Genomic DNA, 23395 nt, shown 5'->3' with positions numbered 1-23395 from the left:
CTCTCCAGAAAGAAATTCTTTCTAATGTCCAACCTAAACCTCCCCTGGCACAACTTGAGACCTCTTGTGCCCTCTTGTCTTGCTGAGAGTTGCCTGGGAAAAGAGCCCAACCCCCCCCTGGCTCCAACCTCCTTTCAGGGAGTTGGAGAGAGTGATGAGGTCTCCCCTGAGCCTCCTCTTCTCCAGCCTCAACACCCCCAGCTCCCTCAGCCCTTCCTCACAGCACTTGTGCTGGATCCCTTCACAGCCTCCTTGCTCTTCTCTGGACCTGCTCCAGCACCTCAATCTCCTTCCTGAGCTGAGGGGCCCAGAACTGGACACAGGACTCAAGCTGTGGCCTCCCCAGGGCTGAGCACAGGGGCAGAATCCCTTCCCTGGACCTGCTGGCCACGCTCTTCCTGACACAGCCCAGGATGCCATTGGCCTTCTTGGCCACCTGGGCACACTGCTGCCTCCTCTTCAGCTTCCTGGCAATCCAAACTGCTGTGCCTGTGTTAGCCATAAAAAAGGGCAGAAGTAAATAGGTGTGACCCAACTGATGGGAGGGGAACTGTCTATAAGAAAAAAAAACCTTAACACAGTCTCACTTGTATTTTCTTAAGCAAAACAAAATAGGACACAGATGTTTCTTAAGCACACACAAGCAAAATTCAAACTTCAACTTTTTTGTCCATTGCAAGAATCTGGGGGGTTGGTTCTATCTCACATTTCCATTTTTACTCCACTCAAAGCACGAGTCCCAGCAAATCCTCTTCCTCATCAGCGCAGCTTGAAGAGCAGCAAACCCCTTCCCTCCTGGCAGAACTCCTGCTTCTCAGTTTTACACAAGATAAATGTTTTCTATGGCAAGTGTTCACCTTCTTGTGCAATACAGCACCTCACTTCTGCAACCAAAGACTCAGGAGGTGAACAGGAACAGAACCTCGTGTGCAATCCCTGCTGTCCTCATGACATTGCCCTCATCCTTTGCCTGTGCCAGCTCCTCTCTGATTTAAGATCCTTCCAGGGTAAAGAGGTGACCTTCAAACTTCTAAGAAAGAAAATGATTTTGAGGCACTGCAACACTTTTTGTCATAGAATCAAGGAGCAGAATGGTTTGGGTTGGAAGTGACCTTAAAGCTCATCCAGTTCCAACCCCTGCATGGGCAGGGACACCTCCCCCAGCCCAGGGGGCTCCAAGCCCCATCCAACCTGGGCTGAGACACTGCCAGGGATGGGGCAGCCACAGCTTCCTTGGGCAACCTGTCCCAGACTCTCCCCACCCTCAAATTCAAGAATTTCTCCCTCATGTCCAACCTCAGTCTCCCCTCTTCCAGTTTTAACCCATTTAAGCCATTTTCCTTGTCCTCTCCCTACCCCCCCATGTCCAAAGCCCTCCCCCAGCTTTCTTGGAGCCCCTTCAGATATTGGGAGGTTGCTCTGAGCTCACCTGGGAGCCTCCTCTTCTCCAGGCTGAACAACCCCAAGCCCTCAGCCTGGCTTCCCAGGGAGGTGCTCAGCCCTCTGAGCATTTGAGTGGCTCTGCTCTGGACACCTTCCAGGAGCTCTGTGTCCTTCTGCTGTTGGGGACTCCAGAACTAGACACACAACTCCAGGTGGGGTCTCAGCAGAGCAGAGCAGAGGGGGAGAATCCCCTCCCTTAACCTGCTGTCTGTGCTTCTTTTGCTGCAGCCCAGGACGTGGTTGTCAGAAGAGATTTTTCAGTAGAACACAGATGACTGGCAGCTGGATGCAGCCCAACTTTAATGCACATGGATGGAGTGTGCTCCAGAATCTGGGTGTAATGTGACTGCCTACAAAACAAACTCTGAGAACAGGCTGAAAAGGCAATGGTTTTACCATCATTTCCTTCCGTTTTCTTCACTTTCTGGTTTAGGGGAGGCTTACTCTGCCCACCACCCCCTTTCTAACACAAGGCAGGAACACATACTCCAGGGAGCTCATCAGAAACATCATTTTAGGGAACAAGGTCACACGTGGAGCAAGAGTTGTACACAGAGATGCAACAGAGCTGTGCCAGCAAATTCAGCAACAGAAGAAAAATCTCATAGCTCTGTTTTTGCAAACATGAATTTCCCATGAGCTGTTTCAAGCCACAAAACACCAGTGTGCATGAAGAGGCAGGCAAGGCTTCCTTTTTTTCTTCTGGATGTCAGCTATCAGTCTCGGGAATACCAGTGCTCCCTCCCTCCCCCCACAACTTCCTGGAACATTTCTGCATTGTTGAAACGTTGCATAAATCTGTTCCCTTGGAAGACAAAGCTGAACTGACATCTAATTTAGAAATTTTGCTCTCAGTTAGAGTTTTACACATCAGTTTGAACCCTTACCCAAACTCCCTCTCGAGTGTATGGAGGCAACAGAGTCAGGTGAGTGCTGTTTCCAAGCACTCACATCCCAGTCTGAACTGTTCCCACCCCAAGCAGCTGAACTCAGCTGGAATCAATATAAAGCCAGGAAAAGATACAGAAAAGCAACAGCTCAGGCAATGCACTTTGTTTCAGCTCAGCCTCAAAGACAATAATATTCCTTCCTTTACATTGCTCTGATGTCAAACAGCACCCACACCCCCTCATGGAAATGCTGCCCCAAGCTCAATTTCTGGCTGTGTCCCACAGCTGATGCTCCCAAGGACTGGGAACACACCCATAAAACACCACCTAAGATGAGACAGCTCAAGTGGTTCATACCCAGTGAACATCAGGCAGGATCCTGGTGTATTTTCAATAAAATGGGTCCATTTTCCCCAGGACTACCTACCAGAGTTGCCTCTCACTCTCCTCTTGGGGCAAGGAGTTCTGCAGAGGGATTCCCTCCACAGCCTTGCCTATTCTGACATCTTCCTCATGTGCTGATTATGCACATTCCACCCTAAGGCAGAAAAAGTGAGGTGTGCACCCCTAAAGTGCTCCTGCTATCAGGTGTCAGTGTAAGAAGCCAAAGCTTTGTGGGTTATTCCTACCAGTCAGCTGTTCCAGTTCATATTGATACACACCTACAAGATCACCTATAGAATCCCATCAGCATTTCCTCTCCAGGCATCTCAACTGCTCTGGAAGAGATGAGGAGAATTAATTATTTGTGCAGAGACTGTAAGGTGCTACGAGCTAATAAACAATACCATGATATTTTCAGCTTTGGCCACATCTTCCTTTTAGTGGGATTTCTGCCTACCATTCCACATACATCACAGATTTGAGTGAACTGCACAAGTATTTTATCTACTTCTTCATTCCACAAAGAGATGGCTTATTTATAAATAACAGTTAATGTACATATTCCCCAGTCATTGCCCATTTATATTTTTGTGCCAAAGAAATTAATTTCTGTGGAAGTTCAATCCCCTCACCATTTTCCCCAGAGTTAACTACACTAAGATGAGCATCTTCCAACTTAATCAAGAGAGCACAAAATCTCTGTCACTCCACAGAGCAAGAGCTGGTGAGCTGTGACTTATTTCCAGCTTTCAGACAACCTTAAGGAAAGTTCTGGAGTCACATGAAGAGTCAAACACAGATCCCAGGCAGAGGAAAGCCAGCTGTGTGCACACCAAATACTGTATAAATGCTAAGGTTGTGGAAAAAGCAAGAGCTTCCCCTGCCTCTCTGCTGCCTCCACCATCACATTTCTGGCTGGGAGCAGGCAGAAGGAGCTGGGGTGGACTTGCACAAATGCTGTGTTCTATCTTTTGGTAACTGAGCAAATAGGTGAAAATGGACTCTGACAGATTCATATTTTGTTCTAAATCCACTTTCTGAATAATTTGGGTGGGAAGGGAGCTCTAAAGCTCCCCCAGTCCAACCCCTGCAGTATCAGGGACACCCTCACCCAGATCAGGGTGCTCAGAGCCTCCTCAAGCCTCACCTTGAACATCTCCAGGGATGAGGCCTCAACCCCCTCCCTGGGCACCCTGTGCCATTGTTCCACTGCCCTCATGGGACACAACTTGTTCCTCACATCCAATCTAAAGCTGCTCTTCTCCAATTTAAAATCTTGGCAAAAGTTCTGGGTGCTTTACCTCTTACTTAACATGTATCCAGGCATTTTGTAAGCTTTCCTGTTTAAGTAGAACACAAATTTTGGCTCAATATGTTTAAATCCCAGGATGACAGCAGCAGTGTTTTAGCAGCAGCCTTTCCACTTCTTTGAATATTTTTTTTTTTTTGTAACTTAAAAGCTTCCATGTGTTCACCACCACAAAACACTTCACCTGTAACCCTTCAAAAGGAGTGAATTAACAAAGCTCAGACACTCTGATAATTGTTTTCTGGTGCTGTTTTTTCAAAAGCTACATCTTTAACAGCATTCTGGCTTGGTCCTACATAACCTTCATTCCTTCTTCAAAAGGATTTAAAAGCTCTTCACCTTTATAAGAAAAAATATATTCAGTCTGAAGACAAACTATAGAAAATTGTAACACACTGGGCTGTTTATTTCAACCCAACCACTGCCTTAAGTCCATCATTCATCTAATAAATAAGCAATTTATTACCCCCTTACTGTATAAGTAGGTCCCTTTATATAAATTCTTTTTCACTAAATTCTGTGAGTAGTGATTCTATGCTCTCAAAAATCTTTAGATTCATTCTGGAAGAAATTTCTCTTTCAAAGAATTATCCTTAGTAGCTATGACAAAGTGAGCACCATTTGCCTACAGAACTGCATCAGAAAGAAAATGAGAATTGAAATGTTAAAAGAATCTTACAAATTTATTCCTTTATAAGTAACATACACTTGGGCTTCATCCAGTTCATCAAAGCTGAAAACATCAATCTCAGAAGGTGCAAGGCTACAAAAATCCTCACTTTGCAGTTTGCAGAACCACTCAGAAAACAATCAGACTGAGTTTGAGGCTGATGACTTCATAAGCAAAAACACTGTCTGTGATAATATAAAAATAAACAGGTTTAAACCCAGGAATAGATACCTTAAAAGCAAGTCACCTGTAGAAAATATTTATAAAGGTACTCAATTATTGAGTTGTCTTCCAAAGCACTAATTATAAAGATATTACAATAGGAAAAAAAAAAATTACAAAAAATGTATTAAAAAAAAGATATTTCAAAAAAGATATTAAAAGATATATATGTAAAGATATTACAAAAGGAAAAACCAAGCCTGGTTTAACACACTTGTCAGCTTCAGTTACCTGCATTCATTTCTTGGAATAATTTTTACCCTGTGCCAGACTTTGGAATCTCTGTTCTGCAAAACCAGAGGGAAAGCATCTCTACACCACAACTGACAATGAAAGTACACAGGAGGCAGCACTCCTTTCATTTTAAAGCATATTCTCTTAATAAAAAGGCTCAAATGAGTTTTGTTTAGCAGGTTTAATAAATTGTTTTACAAATATCATGGCTCCTCCATATGCCTGTGCCAATACACAACTGATTTCTGAGCTTGTATCAGTGACACAGTAATTAAGAGTTCTGTCTGCAGCACAGAAAAAACTCCTTTGTCTGACCTGTCAAAAAAAATTACTTAAGCCTTTTTAATAGGTCTTGTTTGGGAAATGGAAAATGACAGCACGAATTGATAGTAAAGGAGAAAAAAAAAAAAAAAAAAGGCTATAGATGAACCTAGAGTAATTAAGAGTCTATTTGGAGGTTTTCCAAGTAATTTAATTCCTTTAAACATTCCAATTGTTGCCTCGGACTTACCTATTTACTTCAATAGAGGTCACACCCTCTTTCAAGCCTTAGCCACCAAGTAGTAATGCTATGAGTAATCTCTGCAGTAAACCCCACTTGATAAAGAAACTTCAGCCTTGACCTTTGCAGCAGAGAGAGAGCAGACAGCTACAAACAAAACAGTCGACAAGTCCTGCTAGTGACACCCTCCATTTACAGCAAATCCCTGGAGGTTCTCACATCCTTGAGAAGGGAGATTTTCAGTTCAAGAGAGGTCATCTGGGGAATTTGGTGACAGCACTCAAGGCTCTGCAGCAAAGATGTTTTATTTTATTTTATTTTATTTTATTTTATTTTATTTTATTTTATTTTATTTTTTATATTTTATTTTATATTTTTTATTTTATATTTTTTATTTTATATTTTTTATTTTATTTTATTTTATTTTCCTTTTTGGGAAAGCAACTAAATCATTTCCACCGACTTTAATTTTTTTTTTTTAACACTCAAACCCACGCCCCAGTAGCCCAAGGTTAGTAACAAAACCTACCCAGCTTGGAGGTCATCCTGTGGATTTTCACATTGATCTTTTGCAGGTGATCAGATTACTGAAACCTGCACGGTGCCCTTATTAAGGATTGCTCAAAAAAAATAACCACTGCATCTCTCTGACTCCAGAAAGGTCACTTTGTGGTTGAGGAATAGCTAACGGGAGATTTCTGAAATTGTTTGAAAAAAGATTTTTTATTTGAGAGCAAGTTGTTTTACACACATTTATTAACATGTGTAAGTCTCTAGTAAATATAAATTACAGATGCAGTTTGTAGAAAGAGAAGTCAAACAGTTTTCACCTGGATTTTCAAAAAACTCCTTAATTGTTAATGCAAAATTTGAAACAGCCAGAGACTTCTATTTTTTTTTTCCCCCTTAAGACCTGAAAATGGTTCAGTGGCAATTACATCCACACAATTCCCTATCTCTGAAAGTCAGGTCCCACACTCCTCAAGTTGTCAAAATATGCAATTTGACTGACTTTTCTGACTTTTTCTGTACATATTCATTCCCAGGTCCCATGGGGAATCAGGAGGAGAGGTGGCTGTATCACCTAGGAACTCCAAGGCCTGTTTCTCCTCTAACTCTGAGACAACAGAAAACAGAATTTCAGGTATTTCCCATTTCAATCTGGCAGAGATTTGGGTTTGGGTTTTTTTGCCTTTTTGCAGACAGACACTTTATGTAGGTTTCTGGCCTCCTGGAAACAGGACAAACATGCATGACCATGAGATGGCTGCCTGACCCATTAAACTATTTATTTACATCTACAGAACTCCCAGACTTGGTTTCTGCCACAGAGGAAGTGGGGAAAACATGGCTTTTTCCAAAAGTCATTGGTTGTTTTTGTAAATGTCACTCCCTGCCAGGGCACAGCTGACTCATGACAAGTAGGGATGTGACAGCACAAATTTCTCTTTCTGAATTTCTTCTCCCAGTTCTAAATTGACCCTGGCATCTCAGCAAGATGAAATGCAGCAGTGGTCTTCAGGTTTTCAGACTTCCCTTCCTTTGCAAGAAGGTAAAAAGTGTGTTTGCAATATTATTTTTACCTTTCTTTATTTAAGGAACAGCACTCTAGGTTTGCTGGAATTCTTTCAGCTCCCTTTGGACACTAAACAAGTCTGAAATCAAAATGAATTATTTTCTAGCACAAGGCAAAGTTGTTGATGGTCGATTTGGAAGCAGAAGCAGAACCTGAGTATAAATTAATCCCAAAATGTAGACAAACTGTAACTAAAACTAACCTTTTCTCTGAGCTGGTGTTTAAGATTCCTCTGACAGAGCTGCAGAAGCCAGGAAAATTTAGAAGCAGCCTCTCTCAAGGGTATTAGAGTCTGGATAGGATCCTGTTCCAAGTCCTCACCCTTCCAACTCTGTTTTTTGAGATCTGCTGTCTCACTGTTTGAAGGCAAATCTTGAGTCCAGTTCCTGGGCCTCCACTTTTCCCTCTCCTTTTTAAATCACCCCCTATAAATCTGCTGTGCATCCTGCTCAGCTTAGCAATGGGTATTTGTGGAAATGCAAATGAAGCATTCTTTGCTCTGGCACTCTGGTTTCTCACACAAGGCTTCACCATCTTCTCTGGGATGTCAATGCAATTGCCAAGCGATTCCTGCCTTGCCAGGGGGCACGATTTGCATTCTGCATTCTCTCCTGGCTGCAACATGAGTTGTTTGTTTTTTTTTAAAAAAAAAAAAAAAACATGTACCAGGGAGGACAAACTACGCAGCGTTTGATTGGTTGCCATGTTTTAGGGACAGCGTGAAAAACATTCTTAATCCAGCTCTGGCTGAACAGGTTCCTGAGAATCTTAATTTCCTGCCATTTTTAGGGGTTCTAAAGGCTCAAATAAACACAGGTATTTGGCAGCTAAACAATGTCTGTGCTTCTGGAGGAGGCAGATATTGATACAAACAAAAACACCACACCACACACAGCCTGTTTGATCTTAAACAGCTTCTTACAGCTCCAGCCCCACTGCCTAGAATAAGCCTTTTCAGCTGATGGCAATAAAAAGTACATATTAAACCTGATGATCTCTTCACTCTTCCATTTATTACCACTTGGATCCAAGAAACTGAAATAATCAGAGAGTAGGTAAAGAATAATTCTATCCTGTTTTACACGAAAAAGCTATGGTATGTTGCATTTAAACAAAATTCGAGGGTTTTAACTGAATCAATCTCATTTCTGTTACCCTGAAGACCACTTTTTTTTTTTTTCACCACAGCAGCTCATGATTGACCCTTCATGTCCAGTCATGGGTTATGCCTCTTCCTGCATCCCTGTTACTTTGTTTCATGCATAGATTTTTTTTATTTCCTCCCCCTGCAAGCAAGCAATAAATTAACTGGTGACAACCACAAACCTATCAATTACTGGAGGACTTCTCACTTTCCCAATAATTTAAAAAACTGATGCCAGTTCTGCCATACCCACCTTTCCAAGTATTTCTGATGCATCCAACACCCCACTGTTAAGACACTCTTGGAGTTACACAAATAAACACAAACCCAGTAGAAGATAGCTGTGAGAATTAATTTCATTCCAAAATGACAGGCTTTGCCCCACTCAAATTATTTTGCAGATTTAGATTTCTCCTCTTCCATAATAGCATATGAGAAAAAAAAAAAAAAAAAGGAACCAGTAATTGCAAACCCATTGCTTGGGGCTGGAAGCCAATGCAGTAAGCACTGGGTTTTGGAAGCATCTTCCCAGCATGGAAAAATAAACCTTTTTTTTAATAGGTGATGGTAATTACCTTGCAGAAAAAAGATGTATAGAATTTTTTAAACTGAAAGCCCTTTATCAAAGCCACCATTTCCCAGTTGTTAGCCTCATATTTTATTTATGAAACCTGACCTCCCTAATTCAAAAATCTTACCTGGCATCTCCTTTTGAAAGGTTGGTGTTTACAGGGTGAAGAATAACCTTGTTTGCATCCACATCCACCACACATTTTGTATGCAGATCAAGCTCTATAAAGAAATAAGAAAGTGTCAAGTGCTGCTCCTAAAGCACTGGGATTATATACACCATTACTTCCTCCAGACACCAAATTTATTCATGCAGCCTGACAGCCACCCATCAGCTAGAGAATAGGAACAGGACTATTGCCAAATTCCACTCCTAGAGATACTCTGATGGGATGGATCCTGTCCAGCTTTAAAGCAGGCACTCTTTTCAACACAAGAAAGAGCACTTTGGTTTTACTGAAGGACAATCAGCATAGACAAGGCAGTATGAAATTTCTTCTGGGGAAAAAGGACCATTAGGCACGGTACCACTTTGACAGCTCTTCTTATTCCTCTCTCAATGCCTCACACACACTCAGAAAAAGCTGCCCCTGCCATCTGCAGCATATTTTCCCCTGGCCACTGCTGTGGTCCTGCAGCACACTGTGCCAGCTGTCAGTCCTGAGGCACCTGCTCAGAGAAATTCAAGGCCCATCAAAAAGAATTTAGGTGCGAGCCCGTGGAAAAAAGGGCTTCTCCGTCCTCCCCCTTCCCCACAGGCTTCCAGGCAGCTGGAAAAAGGGCAGCTCTTCCAAGTGATGTTCAGCAGTGGGACACACAGGCTATGAGTAATAAGAATAATGGGAATGGATGAGAAATCTCAGCCGTGGAGGCAGGGAGGGGGAAGAAAAGAAAAGCTTCAGATGACACTGACAACAGTCCGAGGCATCCGCCCAGTGACAAATGGGAGATGTGTAAAAAGCACCCAGCTAATTGGGAGCCAAAGGCCTGGAAATAAACAAAGCCAGTGCTGTGCTCTCACATGCCTGTGCTGAACCTGGGAATGACACCCAAATGCTGACACCTCTGAGCATGACACACCAAGCACACCCAGCAGGAACTCTGCCCTCAGACTGTGGTGAGACGAGGGGCTCCCCGGCATCACCTCCACGCAGGGTTCAGCTGAATCACCCAAATATGCTCCTGTCTAATCGTGTTAATTATAATCCTCCTCCTCCTTCATCTCTGCTCTTTCCTTCTTTGCCACCTGTACTTGCTCTTTCACCTTACAGCACCTTATAAACTGCAAATCTCTCAGGCAAAGGGCACAGATCTTAATGCTCCTCCAGTTCCTCGCAGGCTTCTTGCTGCTGTTAAATAACAAAGTGAGAGGAAGTCTCTCTCATTGACATTTCTTAAAAAAATGTTACAGCCTTTTGCTACTTGAAACACAACAAAGCAAGCCAAGGCTCGAGATCCCTGTAGTCACATGAAACTGAAATCCTCCTGACCAAAACTCTATTATTAAACTGTGTTTTTGTGTAAAAGGAAGAGCCAGACAAGTTTCAGAAGCTGGTGTTTATTTAAATTTCTCCCCACACCCTGAAAGCCCATTTACCTATCATTAATGTGCAACAGATGTTTGCTTAGATGAAATTATACTCCTCATCCAGCCCTCATCCAGCAAGCCACTTTATCTTGGTCTGCCTGGTTAGTGATTAACATTCTGTATTCCAGTGACCTGCTTTTCCTCTGCTGGTGAGGAAAGTTTTGAGTTGCTACTTCCCTTATGCAAAGCACAAGGTACACACACAGCTTAGATGAGCAGTGAGGTCTCTATCCTATTTTTTTTTAATTCCTCTCTTGAGAGAGGATGCTGATCAGGGGTTTTGCATCTATGATTGCCTGCTGCACTCGAGGCCTGCCTTGCATTCATTAAATCTGTCTGTGAAATAGCTTTAAGAAGCACAGGATACAAAAGATCCTTAAAGTCACATGCCCTGAGCAGGAAAAGAAGAAAGATTCAAAGCCAATTTGTCATGTACAACACACCTTGAGTGATGATGATCATCATCACAAAGGTCATGTTCAAATCCCTCACTTGGGCACCATCCTGCAGAGTTTTGGAAGATGTGGTGAGCTGGGAAGTCTCAGTCCTTCCTTCTGGCTACTCACATGTGGCATGTGGCTACTGGCACGTTCCTCACCTTCCACCACCACCCTGCTTGCCAGACTCCTCTGCAAGTCATTTTAAGTTACTTCAGCAGCAGCAAACTACACAACATGAAACCTGAGGTATTCAGACACACACACAAAAAGTTGCATCAGCTCAGTGAAAGCTCTGAAGAACACCAAAGGCTGTGCCAGCAAGGGGGGAGAGAGGAGGCAGAAGAGTGAGACCTTGTCCCAGCAGAGATGAACTGCTTCATCCTGGTGTCCCATGAAATAAACCCCTAAGAAACAGTTATATTCAGCCTCTAAGCTGGGTTATGCATCCAGACAGTCTTAAGGCTGCTTATCCCAGCTACCTTGGCAAAAGCTTCACATGGCAACTCTCCTTTTAAGCTGAAGAATGAGTTAAACTCTGTTTTAATAGCACATTATACACTGTATCTACACCATCTGGCTCCCTCACAAAGCATGTTCTTAGACTGATTTCTGATTTCTTTACTGCTTCCAGCAGGCTGAAAGATGAATCTTGTATTAGCTAATGCTGAAACTCACATCATCATAATTCCCACCTCATTAAGTCTGGAATTAATACTAAAGCAGGTTATAAGGCAAATTATCTTCCTGCTCTTTTGGATAGGATCAACAAGGACTCCACCCTTACTTTTACTGTGTCAGTATCTCCTTGGTAAGCACTGAACTTCCTGCTCCTGAACAAGAAGCAAAATTAGGATGCATCAAAATAAGCTGATAAAAATGCACATACAAACCCACCACTTGATTCTCCTTGTAGTAAGGACTCATTTGTCAAGGCTTGGTATTATTATTTCTTTACACGACACAGGGTTGGGTTTTTTTAGTTTTCTGCAGGCACCACAAACTTTAGTAGAAGTTCAAAGATGACAGGAGTACCTCACTGCCAAACTTCAGAGATTTCTCACAAATCTTCTAGCCCAACAAGATTAAAAATCTCACTTATTGTTACTGCTGACCTGCTTCTACCCTCAGTCATTACCAAGCAAACACAATCAACTGCTGAGCTGCTTCAGCAAATCAAGAAACTAATCAGCTAACTGCTTTCTGAAAATTTAAAACTCAGACTCTCATCAGCTAAAGAAACATTTATTTATATTGCAGAGAAGGAAAGCTCCTTTCCCAGCTTCAGAGGCAGCTGTGACGTCCATAATAAAAGGGCAACACATATCTTAGTCACTTTTCCACATTTACATTCCATAGCTGGAGAAGTGTTAAGCAAAAGAATAATTGTTAAGTCCTCTGCATCCAAGCCACTCACAGAGAGTCTCTTGGACGACTTTTTATTTAATTTGTGAAACTGGAAGGTGGGGCTTGACCGAGGCAATTCTCCTTCCCATTTCCCAAGAGTTCTCAACTCCTCACTTAGCTTTCCAAGAAAATAAAGTCTGGGATTCACAGAACCACAGAATCATCTGGGTTGGAAAGGACCTCTGAGATCATCAAGTCCAACCCTTGATCTAACACCACCCTGATTCCCAGCCCATGGCACTGAGTGCCACATCCAGTTTCTTCTTAAGAACCTCCAGGGATGGAGAATCCACCCCTTCCCTGGGCAGCCCATTCCAATGCCTGATCACCCTCTCCAGAAAGAAATTCTTTCTAATGTCCAACCTAAACCTCCCCTGGCACAACTTGAGACCTCTTGTGCCCTCTTGTCTTGCTGAGAGTTGCCTGGGAAAAGAGCCCAACCCCCCCCCTGGCTCCAACCTCCTTTCAGGGAGTTGGAGAGAGTGATGAGGTCTCCCCTGAGCCTCCTCTTCTCCAGCCTCAACACCCCCAGCTCCCTCAGCCCTTCCTCACAGCACTTGTGCTGGATCCCTTCACAGCCTCCTTGCTCTTCTCTGGACCTGCTCCAGCACCTCAAGCTCCTTCCTGAGCTGAGGGGCCCAGAACTGGACACAGGACTCAAGCTGTGGCCTCCCCAGGGCTGAGCACAGGGGCAGAATCCCTTCCCTGGACCTGCTGGCCACGCTGTTCCTGACATAGCCCAGGATGCCATTGGCCTTCTTGGCCACCTGGGCACACTGCTGCCTCCTCTTCAGCTTCCTGGCAATCCAGACTCCCAGCTCCCTTTCTGCCACTCTGTGCCCAGCCTGGAGCTCCCCATGGGGTTCTTGTGTTGAACCTCATCCCCTTGGGATCAGCCCAACTCTCCAGTCTGTCCAGGTCCCTCTGCAGAGCCCTCCTGCCTTCCAGCTGATCCAAACTCCCCCCAACTAAGTGTCATCTGCAAATCTGCTAGTTGTGGACCCTATCCCCTCATCTAAATCATTCAAGCAATGCAGATCTTAGATGAAACCACACTCAGGTAAATCCCAGATGACTACACCTCTGACTAAAGCCTTAAGGTGTTGTGAAAAGAACACATCCCACCTATACATGCTTTGTCACCAGCCTAAGAAATTCAGTGTGTTTCAAACAAGGTGAAAAATTCAGTCAAGCAAGACAGAGCTGGAAAAGCAAAACCAAAAGCAGAGTAGCACCACCTGCAGTGGTGGATTCAGCAGGCACTGGAATATTCCCAACATCAGGCAGGAGTTTACATTCCCTCTGGAACAGCAGTCACACATCTGGTAATCATAAACTCAACACAGCAGATTTTCCACAACAATGTTAGGCAACACCAGCAAAGGTGCAACTTGAAACTGGACTAAACAGGTTTGGGGCAGAGACAGAGCTTGAATGGGAATCCTGGGGGAAGGAGAGAGGAGTATTTTGGAAAATGTTGCAGGTTTCAAACCTCTGTCTCCATTTAGGGATCAGGGAGGGATGTGTGCAAGTGATGACAGCAGTGGTCAGGCTCAGGGTACAAACTCAAACTCAGCAGCACCAAGAGGCACAACAAGAACATCTGAACAGCCACGTGGTGATACTGGAGCTTTCTCAGCCACCACCCTAAAACTTCACCTCACCTTTAAGGCTCCTGCATTTCAGAACCACACAAAATGACCCTATTAAATGGTTTTTACAGGGGTGCTTAAAATAATCTCAAAATGAAAGATGATAACTGCAAATAATCCTGTCTGCAGTTTCCCAACTAGTGGTTGGCAGAATTGCATCACGATAGCTTTTGGTACACCATGATCACTAAAAAGTCTGTTACAACTTACTTGACCTTCCATACTTTCCTCTTTCTATACTCTTTTCCCATTGCATAGGATGAATTAAGGGGAAAGCATGTCCTAGTTCATCAAAGAGTATTCATTTCCATTTAAATTTTCCCATCAGATGCCAATTTAAGGAATTAGTTTCTGATGGTTGACAGTTTTTCAGCCCTTCTGAATACCAGCTGATCCCAAATCCTACTACAAAGACATAGAATCATAGAATCACAGAATTGGCTGGGTTGGAAGGGACCTCAGAGATCATCAAGTCCAACCCTTGATCCACTCCCCCCATGGTTCCCAGCCCATGGCACTGAGTGCCACATCCAGGCTCTTTTGAAATATCTCCAGGGATGGAGAATCCACCCCTTCCCTGGGCAGCCCATTCCAATGCCTGATCACCCTCTCCAGAAAGAAATTCTTTCTAATGTCCAACCTAAACCTCCCCTGGCACAACTTGAGGCCTCTTGTGCCCTCTTGTCTTGCTGAGAGTTGCCTGGGAAAAGAGCCCAACCCCCCCCTGGCTCCAACCTCCTTTCAGGGAGTTGAAGAGAGTGATGAGGTCTCCCCTGAGCCTCCTCTTCTCCAGCCTCAACACCCCCAGCTCCCTCAGCCCTTCCTCACAGCACTTGTGCTGGATCCCTTCACAGCCTCCTTGCTCTTCTCTGGACCTGCTCCAGCACCTCAAGCTCCTTCCTGAGCTGAGGGGCCCAGAACTGGACACAGGACTCAAGCTGTGGCCTCCCCAGGGCTGAGCACAGGGGCAGAATCCCTTCCCTGGACCTGCTGGCCACGCTCTTCCTGACACAGCCCAGGATGCCATTGGCCTTCTTGGCCACCTGGGCACACTGCTGCCTCCTCTTCAGCTTCCTGGCAATCCAGACTCCCAGCTCCCTTTCTGCCACTCTGTGCCCAGCCTGGAGCTCCCCATGGGGTTCTTGTGTTGAACCTCATCCCGTTGGGATCAGCCCAACTCTCCACTCTGTCCAGGTCCCTCTGCAGAGCCCTCCTGCCTTCCAGCTGATCCACACTCCCCCCCAGTTTAGTGTCATCTGCAGATTTGCTGATGATGGACTCAATCCCCTCATCTAAATCATCAATAAGGACATTAAACAGCACTGGGCCCAACACTGATCCCTGGGGACACCATGAGTGACCGACCCCAACTGGATCAGCCCCGTTCAGCACCACTCTCTGGCACTGTCACCTGGCATTGTAACACAACTTGAATAAAAAAATGTGATAAGATTCCTCCTGGTCCCACTGCCAGGTTTAGGGCAGCTCCACCTGCAGTGACACCTAAGGACCCCTTGGAGAGTGGACATGAAGCTCAGTAATGTCCCTGGAAACCAGCACAGCTGCTCCTGTAGTTTCAGAGAAGCTAAGTGAAGCATAAAAAATAAAATGTGAAAGGTTTAAAGTGCTTGTACCAAGCTCATAAGGCAAAATTGGCCTGAAATACAAAAGTTCAAAATAATCTCCTCTAAGGACTGAGACGATAAAAATTTTATATTTTCAATTGCCAGGAGATTTTCAGGAGATTAACATTCTCCTGAAGGTTAGAATTGGAATGTTGTGGCCTGAGTAAGAAATTACAGTTGGTTTCTTGTGCCTTTATTGGCCTAAAAAAGCAAATGACAGTAACACTGAGAAATGCTTAAAATAGTAACTTAAAAACATTTAGAAATTTATTTAACACACATAGTAAAGGAATAAAAAATAAATAAACAAACAGGCTGTTGTGGTCTATTTTGATTTTGTTCTAAAAAGAACTGAAAGTGAGTTCAAACACAACAGGTCCTCAAAAGTCTTCCTGCCAGTGTTTGGTGCTGCCAAGTTAACTTTTCTCTTTGCCCTTTGCTATGTAGAAGCCAACACAAACAAAGGAAAAACTAACCCAGGACATGAGAAAGTGTGAAAACAACCTACATCTACATGACAATGCTGAGCTGAAATGGAAATAAAATAGTGTAAGAGCACTTTCAGGGTATTAATTATAAGGCAGACAACCTGGACAAAAATACAGTGATTGGACTTATCCCTTAAGCCTACCAACATCGAGTCTATGCAGGTACTTTTCAAGCTTCTCTGCAATATATATGTTCTGTACAAATATAATTCATGAAATTTTCAGCTTGCAGCAATCTAAGATCATTAAATATGCATGAGTGCATCTGGAAGGGCACTTAATCCCATCCAATCTTGATGATGAGGTGTAAGAGCTCAAACTCAGGAGCACGTTGAATGCAAACAATCTCTCCTCACATGTTACCACAGCATTGTTCAAATGGTAAAGAAAATGATTCTGTCTTCTGCTGTTCCATTTGCTGCAAGAAGAGATCTTGCCAAACAGCTTTAATCAAAGCCCCACTGCATACCTGGACATTAACCTTAGAATCATAGAATTGGCTGGGTTGGAAGGGACCTCTGAGATCATCAAGTCCAACCCTTGATCCACTCCCCCCGTGGTTCCCAGCCCATGGCACTGAGTGCCACATCCAGGCTCTTTTGAAATATCTCCAGGGATGGAGAATCCACCCCTTCCCTGGGCAGCCCATTCCAATGTCTGATCACCCTCTCCAGAAAGAAATTCTTTCTCATGTCCAACCTAAACCTCCCCTGGCACAACTTGAGACCTCTTGTGCCCTCTTGTCTTGCTGAGAGTTGCCTGGGAAAAGAGCCCAACCCCCCCCTGGCTCCAACCTCCTTTCAGGGAGTTTCTTTCAGAGAGTGATGAGGTCTCCCCTGAGCCTCCTCTTCTCCAGCCTCAACACCCCCAGCTCCCTCAGCCCTTCCTCACAGCACTTGTGCTGGATCCCTTCCCAGCCTCCTTGCTCTTCTCTGGACCTGCTCCAGCACCTCAAGCTCCTTCCTGAGCTGAGGGGCCCAGAACTGGACACAGGACTCAAGCTGTGGCCTCCCCAGGGCTGAGCACAGGGGCAGAATCCCTTCCCTGGACCTGCTGGCCACGCTGTTCCTGAACCTTCCTCACAGTGCTGCTTCATGCATTGCTCAGCTCACAGAGACTGAGTAAAAAAAATCCATCTGGTGATTTTCTGGTGCAGCAAAGCTCTGAAGAAGTTTAAGACTCAAGCCTGTGCTGCTGCTTTTGTTTCAGGCTTCAGAGTTTACAGGAAAGAAATGCAGCAGTGTTTGCTCTGCCACCAACCACCCAAAAGCCAAAGGAAAATTCCTCACAGGTTGTATCTGATCTCCCATGGCAAACAAAACGTTTGAAACCAGAGCACCGAGGTAATCTCCTCCTGTAGGCCAGCCCTGAAGATGTAATTAGCAGAAGAATTATTTGCCTTTGTGCCATCCACACTGGGGTGATTGGGAGCCTTGCTGCTGCTTTGGCAGCTGGGAGTAAGGTGGAACACCCTAAGAGTTCTTAAAACACAATTGCCTCACCCAGCAGCACAAGATGTAACACTACCTACCTCTGCATGCTTTCCCCACTGGTCACCCTATCTCTGGGTTAATCCTGCCACAAACTATTTTATAGGTTATCAATAATCACCAGGAAACAGTGGAAAAAAACTCCAGGCACTTGTTTAGGACAAGGACCAAAGTGAAGAAAAAAGTGGTTTGCATCTTGACCACCAGGATACAACAGGTGCCATTTCATTTACCCATAATTGATCTTATTAGTCTGCTTGCACAAACTCCAATTTATAGATAATTGTTTTTGTTGTAATCTCCAGTGGGGAAAAAAAAAAACCAACCCCAAAACATAATAACCAAACAAAGAACAAACCCTGTCTCCTCCCCCCCAAAAACATTTCAAGTGACTGGAAATGCAGCCTCCCTGGCAGAGTAGGAGGACACAAATTAGCACCTAACACTGTGGTCAGAAGCTTGCACAGCTACAGAAGCAAAAATCCTTCCTTACAAGCACTGGAGAGATGGGCTCTTTATCATCAACAGCACAAAAGGATCCCTGTTGGAACACAGCAACTTGTCTGGATGAATATCCACATAACAGACACCCTCATATCTATTTACAGGCAACGCAGATATTTAATGTGGAAACTACAGGTTTTACAACAGTCCTACAAACAGTTTTATCTGGCAGGGTTGCCAGAATGCAGGCTGTGGTCTCATGCAGGCAAATCCTAACCCAGCACACCCAACTAATACCTAATGCCACCCCCTCCCCTGCCCAGCCCTCTGCTGCTATTGCTCCTCAATAAATTTGTTTAAAGAACTTAACAGATGATTGTTTGCAGATAGGTTTCCTGCCTTTCTTGTTGGAACATAAATGTATTAACCCAAGTGAGCTGTAGCAACACAACAGCAGTGAATTTGACAGACTCAAGATGCCATCAGCCATTCCCTTGAACACAAGGCAGTCTTTTAATACTCATAAAAAGATGTTATCTTTTAATTAACACTACACTGAGCTGATTCACAGGCAGAGAGAAACTCGAAGATTTAAACGTGTTTATGGGATGCTTGTCCACCAACATCACTTGCAAAGAAATTATTCAGGAAGGCAAATCTTCATTAAAAAGCCTTTTGCTTTGCTTCATGGTAAGGCTTGAGCTTTGCCTTTACCTGAAATAATGAGTATCTGCAAAGTGAAGTCAAACACTGACAGTGTTCCTAAAAGGACATCCACTGCAAATCTAAAATACAACAGCAATAGAACTTTCTGTTATCAAAAACTCCTCTGAAAAAAAACAATGCACTAGGAAATACCCTAGTAACCAACAAAAGAAAACAGCCTCATCTAATAAAACATTGATGAATTATTTAATTCCTAGCAGCATGCTAATTGAGACCCCAGTTTGTAAAGCAGAACGTAAAAAGAAAAAAAAAAAGAATTCAGAGTTGCTTCATAGCTGAGCCTACAGCTTCACATGTGATGCTGCAGGTGTGTTGGGTTTTACAAAAGCTTCCACACAGACCTTGTAGGATTGGGGTCTAATGTGAAGCAAGAGGCCAAAGAGGTAACCTAGATGCAAAAAAAAACAAACCCAAGAAACCCAAGAACAATTACAAATGCTTCCCCTCACTGCTAGGAATTAGTACCATAAACTTACACAATCTGCACAAGTACCTTCAGTACTATCACCTTGAAATGGGAGTACTATGAATAACCAACTATTTGGTACAGAAATCCCTTCAACTTGCATGCAAGTAGCTTATTACACTTTTATGAGCTGTATAAATTAGCAAGAGTTAAACACAGCACTTTTATTAACTTACTAAAACCCTTGCCTTAAGAAATCCATAATTCAAAGACTACAGACAACCACTGCCACACGTAAACACTGAGGAGATTTCAAAGCTTAAATTCCAGCAGTTGTAACCCTCTGACAGGTCTCCAGTTTTAAGCCCTTTGGTGCAGAGGGAAGGAAAGAACATTGCTCATGATCCTGAAGAAAACAAATACTTGCTTCAGGTCCAAAGCCCCAGAACTTCACCCAAACACTGCTCAGAACCAAGCGTGTATTAGAGCACTTCCAAGAAATCTGCCTCAAAGCCTCTTAAAAAAAGCAAAGCCACAGAAGCCTTGCAGTGGGATGACTCTTGAGAAAACCAGTTACACATTCAGTAGGTAAAAAAAACACTAAGACTTCATATCACTGTTTCTATAAACTCCAGGAGCTTCAGAAATACCTATCAGATGTTTAGAACTGACCAAAATATCTGGAAACGTTGACAAAACAAAAAATCTGACAAATAAAACACTCAAAAAAACCCTCCAAAAAAAAAAAACCAAAACACAAACAAACAAAAAAAACCCACAACAACAACAAAAAACCAACCCAAACAATAAAAAAATCAATTTCAGGACATTTTGTTTTGGGGAGAAGACATGGACTGTTCAGGCTAGACTTACAGGGAATTTAGGTATCACCCACAAAATAATAGGATGCTCAAGAGCTGCAGAGCAGTTCTTACAGAAAGAAAATACATCCCAACTGCCAAGAATGTGGGGTTCAGGTCCCTCTTCTCTCTGATACTCAAATTTCCCTCCTAGCAACCAGGCTCCAGCCATCTCCTCTAGTCCATAAGATTTTTAAGTTCAGAGAGAATACAAAACTCTCCCCTTCTCCCACATTCATGCAGCTCAGGGTTAGGGTATTCCCCAGCAAGGGAGAAGCTTCAAACAGATGCACTGCTCTAAATCTATCACAAATTCCATCATTTTTCCATCCTTTGCTTCCAGCACTTCTTCCTCATGTATATTTTTCTGCAGAACTCAGTCCCTAGATGATTAAAAATTGAAGACCCCTGCATGTGCACTAAGTGGAGCTGAAAATATATAGGATATATGCCAAGAGGGAGAGGTGTGTAATTCCTCCTTGAAGATTGAAAACTTGACTGAAGGAGGCCCTGTGCAACCTGATCTGATTCGAGCTGTTCAGAGCAACAGGTTGGACTAGAGACCTCCAGAGGTCCCTTCCAGCTGGGAATTATTGTATAATCCTGGGGGGTAAAGAGCACTGCTCAGTCAGAAAGATGTCTGGGTCACAGCCAAGGAAATGACCTATGACAGGAAAGGGACATGAGCAAGAGGAAAGCCCAAGGCACCTCCTTTCAGCTCCTTTCCATCCCAGCTCCCACCAACTCCTCCACACTGTCATTCCATCTCCCAGCAGTTCTCCTCAGGGATAGATCCCTCCTTAGTTTTGAGACCTGCTACCTGAAATATAACAAAATGCAGACTTTGGTCAAAAGATCCTTGGCTGTCCTGACCCCCCCAAACTGTGAGGACATTAACTCTGTCTTTGTTTTGGTGGGACTTGAGAGCTCCAGTGAACTCAGTTTGAAATTCCCCTACTTTTACTTTTTAAACGTTAAAAAAAAAAGTTAAAAAGAAAGTTAAAGCATTGAATACAGTGTTTCCATAACCCTGTATTCAATGCTTTAACTTTTTTTTTTTAATTATTTTTTTCTTATTTAGTGAAAGGAATTAAAGAGTTACTTTGTTTCAGATCGTATAGAAGATAAAGGGCTTCCCTCACCCCTTTTTGCTCCAGCTATTAAATTGACTTCACTCCATTCCCTTTCCTCAAAAGGAATTACTGGCATACTTCCGTGAGAATGTGGGGAAGAAAAGCCACCCTACACGTTTCTTGGATTTTTGCCTTCTTCACCTTCCTATTCCTTGGCTGGAGCTGCCTTTTCATACTTGCTTCCTCATCATCTAGAGCAAGTTTTTCCAATTAAGACAAGTAATAAACATTTAAACAGATGCCTAAACCACGGTCTGATTAGCATAACCCTGAGGCAAGTTTCGCTGAGGAAAAAAAAAAAAAAAAATAAAATGCCAACAACCCAACCCCAAAAAAAAAAAAAAAAAAAAAAAAAAAAAAAAAATCTCTTGTCAATTCACACTTCCTCTTGTCTGTTTTCTTGTTTGTTTCTGTTTCTTTTGTTCTTTTAGTGCCTCTGGCATCTGGTTCCCCCCATCCCACTCAATCACCAAGGGGTGAGATGAGGGGTTACAGAGCTGAGGGCTGAATGGGCACATGAAAAAAGAGAGAAAGAGGCATTCCCACCCCAAAAAAAAAAACAAAACCACAAAAAACCCACCAAACAAACAATTCCAGGAAGGAGGAAGAGCTGTGGGCATAGGGCACAGCCGGGCTGTAAAGCAGGTGCAAGAAGAGGTGTGGAGGGGGGGGGTGTACCCAAATTACACCTTAAAAATGCCATAAAAACAGGGCGAGTTTAGGGGAAAAAATATCGGGAGAGGGGAGCGGAGGCAGCTGTTTGCTGAGAGAAGGAAACACAAACCTACCTGTACCCCCAGAGAAGTGTGTAATAAATAAAGATATACATCCGTACACCCCCCCCATCCTCCTCCTGACACATACACCTATAAACACCCCTATAAAGACACCTCTAAAGACACCTGTACACCCGGGCAGGCACACCTGTCCCTACAGACACCTCTGGGGACAGCTGCCCGCTCCTCAGGCCCGCTCCGCTCCCCTCACTCTTCCCTCAGGGAGCGCGGGAAGCGAGAGGACCCCGGGAAGGAGGGGGGGGAAATGGCTGAGGGAGGAGGAGGAGGAGGAGGAGGAGGAAGGGTCTCACCTCGCCGGTTCATGGGGCGGACGCGCACCGCCACCTTCACTTTGGAGTCCCCCATCGCGCTGCTCCAACCTTCCCCGGCTCCCTCGTCCCTCCTCGGCTTCCGTCTACGGAGGGAGAAGCCGGCGGAGCGGGGAGGAGCGCGGGTTGGGAGGTGCGGAGGGAGGGAGGGAGGAGAGGGTAGGAGGGAGGCACCGTGCGTGGCCGACGTCCGCCCGGACTACAACTCCCAGCGTGCAGCGCGCCCCCCCGACCCCGCCCCGCTGCCGGCTGCTCGCCGCGATGCGCGCTGGGAGTTGTAGTCCTGCCCGAGGGCCCTCGGTGGAAGGGAAGGGTTGCATGCTGGGGTGTGTAGTCCTCCAGGAAAAAGGAGTTTTGGGGGACGGGGAGCGACAAACTGGGTTGTGTGGTGCAACAGAAGGCAGGGAAAGGGTCTTGGAGGCACCCCAGGCCTTGCCACTCATCCCCTGGGGGGCTGCGTGTGAGCCCCACCCCCCCAGCACACTGTGGTCCCTGCCCGCGCCTCAGGTCCTTTTTTTGGGGGATTCTGAGGTAACAGCAGCATCGCTCCTGGTCCTTTTTTGGGGGGATTCTGAGGTAACAGCAGCATCACTCCTGAGCTTTGAAACCTCACCACAGGGTTTACTCTGGGGGTAAAAAAAGAGCTGGCCTTGCTCTGCTATTCTGGGGGGGGTTTCTGTCCATCAGGAATTGCTTTGAAGATCACCTCACCTTACAGACCATGAACCCAAAACATGGAGTTTTAGATGATAACTGGGTCTGGCTTCACGGAGAGACCTCTGATATTTTGTCAGCACAATTTTACTGATGTTCCCAGTGCAATTTGCTCACTAGAAGGGCTCAAAAGTAACAATCAGAGGTTGTTTGAATAATACTGCAATTTATCCCCATTATAATGGCTCTGACTGCTCGACCACAGACACTGATTGCAAAGATCAAGAATGAAACTATAATGTGAAGATGGAAAAATAAAAAAAGAAACCCCCTCATTTAAATGGTCACAGGTGGAAACCCATGTGGCTGCTATTTTAGTTCAAAGCAAAGGTTCTCTGAGTGTTAATTTCTGAAAGATTTCAGCAAGCCCAGGGGG

The 23395-nt window shown here is 44.3% G+C and overlaps 1 protein-coding gene across 8 annotated transcripts in view; it reads right to left on the bottom strand.

Annotated features, from left to right (window-relative positions):
* KIF13B (kinesin family member 13B) overlaps positions 1-22446 on the bottom strand; it is a 143256-nt gene extending 120810 nt beyond the window's left edge. For all 8 annotated transcript variants that reach the window (XM_071742211.1, XM_071742215.1, XM_071742216.1 and 5 more), the window contains exons 1-2: positions 22288-22446; positions 9073-9166 (exon numbers count right to left, since the gene is read on the bottom strand). In XM_071742211.1, coding sequence (XP_071598312.1) covers positions 9073-9166; positions 22288-22342 — 149 coding nt within the window. In that variant the 5' untranslated portion in view covers positions 22343-22446. The remainder of the gene's footprint in view (positions 1-9072; positions 9167-22287) is intronic.
* Between the last annotated feature and the right edge of the window lie 949 nt (positions 22447-23395).

Source organism: Heliangelus exortis, chromosome 3, assembly GCF_036169615.1.
Source record: "Heliangelus exortis chromosome 3, bHelExo1.hap1, whole genome shotgun sequence".
NCBI lineage: Eukaryota > Metazoa > Chordata > Aves > Apodiformes > Trochilidae > Heliangelus > Heliangelus exortis.
Note: the sequence above shows the minus strand (reverse complement) of the source record. Positions and strands in the feature narration are given on the sequence as shown.